Below are 10,307 nucleotides of genomic sequence, written 5' to 3'. Positions count from 1 at the left end.
AGTGAGAGGTCTGTGTACCAAAAAAAAAAAAAAAAAAAAAAAAAAAAAAAAGAAGGTAATTTCATAATGATAGAGGGGTCAATTAATGAAGAGGACATAACAATTCTAAACGCTTGTGCATCTAATATAAGACCTACAAAATACGTGAATCATGGACTTCCCTGGTTGTCCAGTGGTTATGACTCTGCGCTTCCACTGCAGGGGGTGCGGGTTCGATCCCTGGTCCGGGAACTAAGATCCCACACGCTGCGTGGCATGGCCAAAAAAAAAAAAAAATCCATGAATCAAAAACTGATAAACTTGCAAAGAGAAATAAACAAATCCACAATTCAAGTCAGAGATTTCAATACTCTTAATAACTGATAGAACGAGTAGGCATAAAATGAGCAAGGATATAGTAGAAGTAAATAACACTATCAACCAAATTGACCTGGTTGACATTTATAGAACAGTCCACCCAATAGCAGCAAAGTACACATTCTTTTCAAGTGTACATGGAGTATTTACCAGGATAGGCTATATTCTAGGCCACAAAACAAGTCTCAATGAATTTGCAAGGATTCAAGTCACACAAAATATGAATAATGGAATTTAAATTACCTATCAATAACAGAAACATCTCTGGAAAATCCTCAAATATTTGAAAACTAATCCACTTCTAGACAACACATGGGACAAAGAAGAAATCAAAAAAGAAATTAGAACATATTTTGAACTGAATGAAAATGAAACCACACCGTATAATTCATGACATTCTGCTGAAACAAGTTACAGGGTAATTTTTAAGCACTAAACACCTATATCAGAACAGAAGGAAGTCTCAAAACAATAGCTTCAGCTTTCACTTCAGTATAAAGAAGAGCAAATAAAACTCAAAGAACAAAAATAATGAAGATCAAAGTGGAAATCAGTGAGATAGAAAACAAACAATAGAGAAAAATCAACAAAACCATATTCTTGTACACCAGTGTTCATTGCAGCATTATTCACAATAGTCAAAAGTTGGAAACAATCCAAATGTCCATCAATAGATGAATAGTAGCTAGAAAAGTCGAATTCATGGAGACAGAAAGTGGATTAGAGGTTGGTTTTCAGGGGCTGTGGGAAGAGGGGAATGAGCAGCTATTGCTTAGTGGGTACAGAGTTTCTATTCGGGGTGATGAAAAAGTTTCAGAAATAGACAAGGGCGATGGTTCCACAACATTGCGAATGTACTTAACGCCACTGGATTGTATGGTTGAAATGGCAAATTTTGTTATATATATTTACTACTATTTTTAAAAATTAATAATGTAATATATCAAAAACTATTGAATTGTACAATTTAAGTGAGTGAATTGTATGGTATGTGAATTTATATCTCAATAAAGCTGTTAAAAAAAGAGTGCATACTGTATGATTTCATTTATATAAAACTCTAGAAAATGCAAACTAATATATGGTGACAGCTACCTTAACTCACTACCACATTTTCTTTTATCGCCTCCGTTTTTACTAACACTTTTTCAGTTCCCTGACTGCCTCTTTTTGTTAATATTTGCCTTGAGGAGAAAACAGCGGTCTGGGGAGGAGGAAGCGGCCTCACTTTGTCACGGGAAATGTGAAGCTCGGGGACCTCCGAACCGAGGAACTGGCACCCCAGAGATCCTTGATTACCCAAAGGTGTAGTTTAGAAGCCAACGACTTGCAGAGCACGCGGCGGGCGCTAGAACTCCATTTCCCAGGAGGTCGCGGGGCACCGGAGGGAGACTGCGTCCGACGACGGGGGCGGGACTCGGTAGCTGCCCGGATGTGGCGCCGAGCCCGCCGAGCCTGCCCAGCCCAGCGAGAGACGCCTGGGAGGCTCTGCTAGCTGCGGTTTAACAGCGCGGGAGGACGACTACTTTGCCGGGTAATCCTTATGGAGAATCACCTCCCCGCCAGGCGGCCCCCTCATCCGCTCTTTTCTCTTCGAGTCTCCCCATCCCCGGGACGGTTACCTTAGTATATGAGCCACTCCTTGGATGGAAGGGATTTGAGAGTGGGATGAGTTGTATGTATAGCGGGGGAGATCGAGCCAGCTCTTCCTATTTGTGAATCCGACGTGAGGCACCTCTCTGTCCCAGGCTCACGAGTCCATCTGAAGTCCCAGAACCAAGGACCCTTGGTGGAAAGGATGTGAGGGAAAGGCCGAGCGGGCTTGCGGTGGCTATCGATGGGTCACTAGAATTGCCTCCCTGGTTAAGTTTCCAAGCGCAGGATAGTCTTCCCTGGCTCCGGGTTGGGGAGTGTTCACATGGCTTCCTTCGCCCTGGGGTGTCTTTGACTGGACTTGAACCAAAAAGTCAGTCTTCAATGTGAAAAAGCTTCCCGGATTTAGTAGATAACTAAGTTGCAGAAAGTAGTAAATAAAAATGAGGGTCTTCTGCTGAATTGTCTTAGTTTCAGAAAGTTAGAGTGATTTCAAGTGGGTTTGACTTTTGGAAAGGGTGAGACTTGGGGGGAGAATGTGCTAGAAATAGTAATACTCTGAGCTACATTCTTGTCTTTACTGCTACTGGGTCTTTTTTTTAAATTTATTTATTTTTGGCTGCGTTGGGTCTTCGTTGCTGCGCACGGGCTTTCTCTAGTTGCGGGAGCGGGGGCTACTCTTCGTTGGGGTGCGCGGGCTTCTCACTGCAGTGGCTTCTCTTGTTGCGGAGCACGGGCTCTAGGCGCCCCGGCTTCAGCAGTTGTGGCACACCGGCTTAGTTGCTCCGCGGCATGTGGGGTCTTCCCGGACCAGAACTCGAACCCGTGCCCCTGCATTGGCAGGCGGATTCTTAACCACTGCGCCACCAGGGAAGTCCAGTTATGGGGTCTTTTATGTTGTGCCTCTAACCTAGGACAAAAGTGACTGCTGGGAAATGTACATGTGAAGAAGGATGCTTTGTCAGATGAGAATGGAAGATTTAGAAGAAACTGTAATTCCAAGGTTAAAAGTGAATGCCTTCTGAGGTGTTGGTCTCTGCAGCTCCAGGCCTCTTCCAATTTCCAATCCTAGAGGCATATTTAATGATCTCTGAGCTGAGGTGATGTCTACTTTACAGTGCTACTATGAAGCTTAAATAAGATATGTGAAACTATTTTACACAATGCCTGTAACAGGCTCTCTCAGTTTTTAATTTCCCCTTGTTTCCTCAGAGCAACTTATTTTTCTCTGGACCATGCTTTACTGTGTATTATTGTTTACCTTTTTATAGAAGTCCTGCCTTTACCCTAAGACTATAAACTTCTATCATCGTTCTTTTTTTTTTTAACCCTTCTTTGAGTCTCTCCTAGCAGTGCATTGTGCATAGTAGTGCCTGGGAGAGTGTGTGGATAGTGGTGGTGATGAGGGAAAAGCTGTGGGTGATCTGTAACCGGACAGCATTGTGCTGGATGCTGGAGCCGAACGAAACAAGCTTTTCTCATATGGGTGATAAACAGAATATTTGCCTCTCTCTTGTAACTCCTAGCCTTCTCTCAGAGTTCCCAGCCCTTTAAAAAGTATTATTTTTATTTTTAGTATTTTTAACCATTTTAAAGTGTACAGTACAGTAACTATATGCACATTTTTGTGCAATAGATCTTTAGAATTTTTTTATCTTGAAAAACTGTAAGTCTATACCCCTTAAACAACTACCCATTTTCCCCTCCCCCTGCCCCTGGCAACTACCATTCTACTTTCTGTTTCTATGAATTTGACTATTCTAGATACCTCATATAAGTGGAATCATGCAATATTTGGCTTTTTGTGACTGGCTTATTTCACTTAGCTTAATGTCTTCAAGGTTCATCCATGTTGTAGTGTATGAAAAGATTTCATTTTTCTTTTTAAGGCTGAATTATATATATATATATTTTTTTTTCTTCTTTATCCATTATCCATCGATGGACATTTAGGTTGCTTCCACCTCTTGGCTATTGTGAATAATGATGCAATGAACGTGGGTGTGCGATTATCTCTTTGAGATCCTGTCTTCAATTCTCTTGGATTATATTTTTTAGTCTTATTTTTAAACTTGTTAAATATGGAGAATTTCAAATATACACACAAGCAGAGAAAATCGTATAATGAATATGTGGGCTGAATGAATGAGTCAGCTGTACAAAGCAGCCCCCCCACTTCTGCTGAACCTTCCCTTTCTTTGAGAGTTTGCTATAGGTGAGGATGTTTTGGTTTTGTTCAGACCTGGGATGTTCTAGGTGCATTTCATCATGTAGGCCTGGTATTTATTATATATACCAGGAGTACTGGTAGACGTAAACAAGTAGAAAAGAGTGTAGATGGCTCTTCCTAGTTATAGAGGTGAGGAGCTGAACTTGGGATGCAAAACGGTCTTTGTGCCTAAGAGTTTTGCTCTGGTTCAGCAACCCCCTCAGATGCACTGTTGTCACTTTGAGCAGAGACACCGGATGATACCTAGAGGCGGCTGGAAAGATGAGTTGTACAGGGAGTGATTGCTATCAGAGGCAAAAGAAATTAATCCAAACTGGGAAAGTCAAGGAAGGCTATTCTCAAGGAGTGTGGTGGTGACTTTGCCCTGTTTCCATTGACCTTGTGTGTTTGATCCTCATGCGTATTCCTAGATGGAAAAAGACAGCTATGGTCAGTGAGTCTTCTGGGATGATTGCCTACTAGAGCTGAATCAGGCTCTGGACTTTTAGCTGTGGGACCTGTGCCAAGGAAAGGAAGCCTTCTAGGTGGAACGCCTCACTGGGCAGAGCTGGCTGTATGAGGAGAGAGCTACCCCTAGCGGGCCTGTGCGAAGCATGCTGAGAAGGCCAACTTTTTTATACCTTGACCCAAAATGAGCTGTTTTGTTTTGTCTGGTTTTTGTCTATGATATGGACCTAATATAGACCTTAGCTAATAAGACAGCAGGATGGGGGAATGTGTCTATTCCCCCACATTCCCAAGGTGAGAAACTAATTGATTCTCAAATTTTTTTCCATAATCAAATACATATGATAATGTGTCCCCTTTCCTCCATGTTCGGACACTTGAAGTTAGTGCTGTGAGGATTGGATCTGAAATTAGGGTACTAGTTAAGAAGCTAAAGAAAATGGAGTGCTGTGGAGGCACTGACACAGTAGGGCATTGACAGAATATTAATAAGGGGATACAGACATGGGAGCTCATAGTAAACATGCTCCTTGGAGATCATCTGTGTTGTACCAGTAACTCGCAAATACTTGATTCATGAAGAAATGGACGAGAATATAGTGGTGTTATGGCCTGTAGTTTTACTCAGATAAGGTCGGAAGGGGTGAGACCCCCTGGTTTGTCTAGCATTGTACTCACATTATAGAACTTTTGCCTTCCCCGGCAGATTAGTAATTTCTGTGAAGTCATAGTAGCTTATAACACTTAATGAGTACTTCCTATGTGGCAGGCACTAATAAGTACAGCACATGCATTCTTTCATGTAAGCTTCAGGTTAAAAACTTGCCCGAGTTTCACAAAGCTTAGGAAAAGAGAGGACTGGTTTTGACTCCAGGAGGTCTGACTTCAGAGTCTGGACTCTTAGCCACTTCTCTATATGGCTGAGTCTGACTGGCCTACCTTTCTCTCCAATATTATGATGTCACTGTTTTTCAGGAACAGAGTGTTCCTTTGCTGAGTCTATAGCCACAGACCCAAAGTAAGAGACATGTTTCCTTTCGTTTCAACCTTGGGAACCTTCTTTCTATACCAATTTTTTTTTGTTTTTTAATTAGTTAACGTTTATTTAGCATCTGCTATATTTTAGAACCTTTGATACTGTATATGCAGACCTTATGATGATACTGCAACATAAATACCTATCTTGTTGGGCTCACAGTCATTTTTGAGAGTCTGATGACAGCTTTGGATCTTCTTTCCAGAAAAATTTCCTTATGCACATAATATTGCACACAACTGCAGAGGTGGCTTCTAGAATCTACTGAAGCTTATCCTCTAGCAGTCCATGGACTCCACGGTAAGAATTCTTGCCCTCTGCAACCTTTCGCAGCTGACTCTTCCATAGTGTTAAGAGGCCAGGCAAGTGGCGGTGGCGGTGGGGGGGGTCTCACCTCCTTTCTTTCTTCTCAGAGAGAAATGTTTATACGGCTTAGGCTCCCTAAATTAACCAGACGTCTGTGAACATTCTTTCTTTCTCTCTTGTCTGTAGGACTCCAAGGGAAGAATGCAGACGATTAAATGTGTGGTTGTAGGAGATGGGGCTGTAGGTAAGACCTGCCTCCTCATCAGTTACACAACAAACGCCTTTCCCGAGGAGTATATCCCTACTGTCTTTGACAACTATAGTGCCCAGACATCTGTGGACGGCCAGATCGTCAGCCTGAACCTGTGGGACACAGCTGGCCAAGAGGAGTATGACCGACTGCGAACACTCTCCTACCCCCAGACCAATATCTTCGTCATTTGTTTTTCCATTGGCAACCCATCTTCTTATGCCAATGTGAGGCATAAGTGGTACCCAGAGGTCTCCCATCATTGCCCCAATGTACCTGTTTTGCTGGTAGGCACCAAGAGGGACCTGCGAAGTGACATTGAGACAGTGAAGAAGCTGAAGGAACAGAGCCTAGTGCCCACAACTCCTCAGCAAGGCACTTCCCTGGCTAAGCAGGTGGGGGCTGTGAAGTATCTGGAATGTTCAGCCCTGATGCAGGATGGGGTCCATGAGGTATTTTCAGAAGCTGTCCGGGCTGTGCTTTACCCTGCCACAAAGAAGAACAGCAAGAAGTGTGTCCTCTTATAGCTTTTGGGGTGCTGCTTGGGGACTACACCTAAGGAGAATAAGGGGGAATTCCTTTGACAGCATTTAACAATGCCAGTGTGAGCCACTTATCTCTTCCCCTGGAAACCCTAGACTCCAGGTTATTCAGCTTTTGGAGGAACAAGGAGAGGCTAGTTTGCACTTGGCTGCTTTGAAGTTTGGTCTGAACCTTTTGGAGGAAGTTTGAGAGAGTGAGTGTGTGTGTCTCTCCTGTCGAAGTGGTAAGAGGAGATGCCACCAAGTGCTGTTCTTTTCTGTCCTGGCCAGGCCACGACTAAGCAGAGCAGCCTAGCACTGTTGTTTGTAGGCTTTTGCTTGGCTGTTTAAAATCTAATTTCAGCGTTCCTGGCTGTATTTACCGTTGAGCAAGTGCCTCACAGAAGGACGAGGTTCTCCAAATTTTCAAATCATTGCCTTAAGCTTTCTGATATACTAATTTTTGGAAACCATCTTATGTGTGATTCCTGGGTGTTCCCAATGTTGACATGCTCTTTCCATTCTTGAGAGGAGATATTTTTGCAATAATGGTTAAGCAGCATTTCTAGAGTTCTGTGAGATGGTAATAGATGTTTCTTAAAAGGGTTCTGTGGTCAAATAAGGCAGGAACCAGTGATTTAAATAATGCCGAATAGTTTCTTCTACTGCAGGAAGTTATAACTTTTAATAAGTATGCAATATTTCCCAAACTTATTTCACTGAACTTTTGTTTTTTGGCCCCATGCAACACCTATTAACATCTCTGGGAACACAGTTTCAGAGATGCTGGATTACAAGGGACTGGGAATTCTCATGGCGGAGACTGTGAAAAAAGCATACTGTGGTCCTGTTCTTTGTGCTGTTTCCCTCTTCATTGCCTTTGAGAGGAATGTTTACCAGCCGTGGCCTTGTTATTGGTTCCTCTTCCATCCTCAGGAGGTGGGTTTGGTACTTAGTCACGATAGTATATTGGCTGTGGGATCTGATGTTCAGATCTGCTCTTGGATTCTGCTAGCACAATAGGCACGGTGATGTGTAATGAACAGTCCCTCTGAAGAGCTGTGTCTCTGAGGCTTCTGTGTGGCTCTTTTTTCTCTCATCATCCTTCCGCTTGAAGGAAAGACCACTGAAGATTAACCCCCCTAAATAAAACCAATGAAACGACCAACGAAATAAAATGTCCTGCCAGTCACTGTCAAGGGGTTCTGTGATTCCCTCTGATACTTCTCTTCTGCTGTCATTCGTCTGAGTCACTATAAAGACTACCTTGCTCTCTTCCCGTTCCTCCCGCCTCTGTGTATCTCCCTGTGTGTTTGTTCAGCCCTGTGTGCCTTTTGAGGTTGCTCCAAGAGAGCTGGGGTACGTTGGGTTTCCAGGCCGCAGGGCTGTCGTCGCCCTTGTGGTGGTGTTGCTGGAGTTGCTCAGCCTGCTCTCAGGGTGGAAGGAGTCAGATTCCATATCCCAGCGGGCCTGCTGCTCCTTCTCCCTAGTTGTATTTTTGACCTTCTTCATTTGATATGGAAGGAAACCTTAACTTCTCTACCTGGCAAATAGTGGTTGACAACTCCACCGTGCACATATCCTCTCACCCTGCCAGAACAGCATGGGATTTTTGAGAGTTTGGGAAATGGAGCTAAAACTCCCCTTGGGGTGGGTGGAGTGCCTGAGCTTCGCTCTGGAATCATCATGCTGTTGCTCTTTGACGGGATATGATCAGAGTAACCTCAGGCTAACTGAACCTCCTGAATAGGGTTGCCAGATAAAATACCATAATTGTTTAGTATAAGTGTGTTCCGTGCAATATTTGGGACACACTTACACTAAAAAATTATTTGCTGTTTATCTGAAATTCAAATTTAATGGGGCATCCTGTATTTTTATTTGCTAAATCTGGCAACCCTACTCTTGGAGAACCTGGAAACTGGACGTCAAATATCAAGTATTGACAGAAGATAAAAGGTTATGTAGGGACTTCCCTGGTGGTCCAGTGGGTAAGACTCTGCGCTGACGATGCATGGGGCCCGGGTTTGGTCCCTGGTTGGGGAACTAGATCCCGCCTGCTGCAACTAAGAAGTCCGCCTGCCTCAACTAAGACCTGGTGCAGCCAAAATAAATAAATAAATATTTTCTAAAAATGGTTATGTAAATTCTCTATTCTTCCTCCTTTTCTTCTGGTTGCCTTTCCCCTCACGGTGGACTAGTGTTTTGTTTTCTTTTTCCTTCATGACTGTACCTCCGCTTCACATAGTACTTCACTGGTGTATATTTCTACACTGCTGATTGTCTAAAGCTGTGGAGGATCCAGGATGAATACTGTTGTCCAGCGCTTGCCTTCTATCTCAGGTCCAATGTACTGTATCTGTTTTCCAGTGTGTGACTCAGGGCCTCCTGGGGGTGGCAGGGATTCTGTATGAGAAGTGAGTCAACTGGAAGAGGGTGAGGGTGGACCTCCTCAACTAAGGCCCAGTAGCACTTTGGAAAGTGGGGCTGCTGTTACAGTAACGTGGCCACCGTAGAAGTCAACTGGCTTCTGGGCACTGTGCCCACTGCCCTTGGGTAGAGTCACTGGGTTTTCCCAAAGGCAGCCAAATGAAAGTGTATTCCAGTCTCAGGATGTTCTGATTGATGCCGCCTTGGGTGCTCACAGGACTTCACGGTTCAAAGGGGTTAGAAACATGGCTGTCACCTGGGTCTCTGGGAACTTTCTATTTAGCTACTGAAATCTTTTAAGTTGGCTTTTAATTTAATAGTGCCTCCTGCTCTCCCTTTGCCTGGCAAATTCCCAAACGTAAGCCTGGGTTTGGTTTGGGCAAATTTGTGTCCTCTAATAAATGGAGGTGTGATCCACTAGTCTGAGAGAGTGGTTTTGTATTGGTCTGATTTAGTAGTCTTAAGCATAAACTGACATCTTGGTTTTTATACTTGAAAGGAATTTGTAGGAAGACTAACATGCTAATATCACTTTTAAATTATTCATAAGGAAGAGTAATACACTTTTCTGATTTTACTGGGTCCATTGCTTTCTAAAAATCAAAGCAATTCCTCACCACCACCCCTTTGCTTTGTTTCTAAATGCTTTTCAGCTTGCAAAGGATGAAATAACTATAATTGTCATACTGCACATGGCACCTATGTGTAGCTGTGCTTATTTCTCTACATCAGATAATCAGGGTAAGGAACTGTCTGCCCTGCTAACATTGATTGTCTAGTTCCTGCCCACCCCCTACCTATTCATCCCCAGGATTTAGCTTCATTTCCTGGTTTGCAATAATGACAGACCAGTTAGTTCCCTGTTGGTGATTTTCCTCACTTATTACACTACATTCAGTAAACAATTACCAAGCTCCTACTGTGTTACAGGCTTGACTGTGCTAGGGGCTGGGTTGTGAAGATAAGATATATCATTTAATATTTTTTGCCTCTTCCAGTTATCTCAGAAAAATCTTCCCGTTTGTTATAAAAATGAACTAGGGAATTCCCTGGTGGTCCAGTGGTTAGGACTCTGTGCCTTCACTGCTGGGGGAGTGGGTTCGATCTCCTCCCCCCAAAAAAAACACAAAGAACCCC

The 10,307-nt window shown here is 43.3% G+C and overlaps 1 protein-coding gene across 1 annotated transcript; it reads left to right on the top strand.

Moving 5' to 3' along the window:
• Positions 1-1,784: 1,784 nt before the first annotated feature.
• On the top strand, positions 1,785-9,791 carry LOC112408528 (rho-related GTP-binding protein RhoG-like). Its single transcript, XM_024758122.1, has 2 exons — positions 1,785-1,891; positions 6,156-9,791. Exon 2 carries the CDS (start codon positions 6,171-6,173, stop codon positions 6,744-6,746), a length of 576 nt encoding a protein of 191 aa, XP_024613890.1. The 5' UTR covers positions 1,785-1,891; positions 6,156-6,170; the 3' UTR covers positions 6,747-9,791.
• Positions 9,792-10,307: the final 516 nt, after the last annotated feature.

This window comes from Neophocaena asiaeorientalis, unplaced genomic scaffold, assembly GCF_003031525.2.
Source record: "Neophocaena asiaeorientalis asiaeorientalis breed wild unplaced genomic scaffold, Neophocaena_asiaeorientalis_V1.1 scaffold760, whole genome shotgun sequence".
NCBI classification, from domain to species: Eukaryota; Metazoa; Chordata; class Mammalia; order Artiodactyla; family Phocoenidae; genus Neophocaena; species Neophocaena asiaeorientalis.
This window is presented reverse-complemented; position numbering and strand designations above follow the sequence as displayed.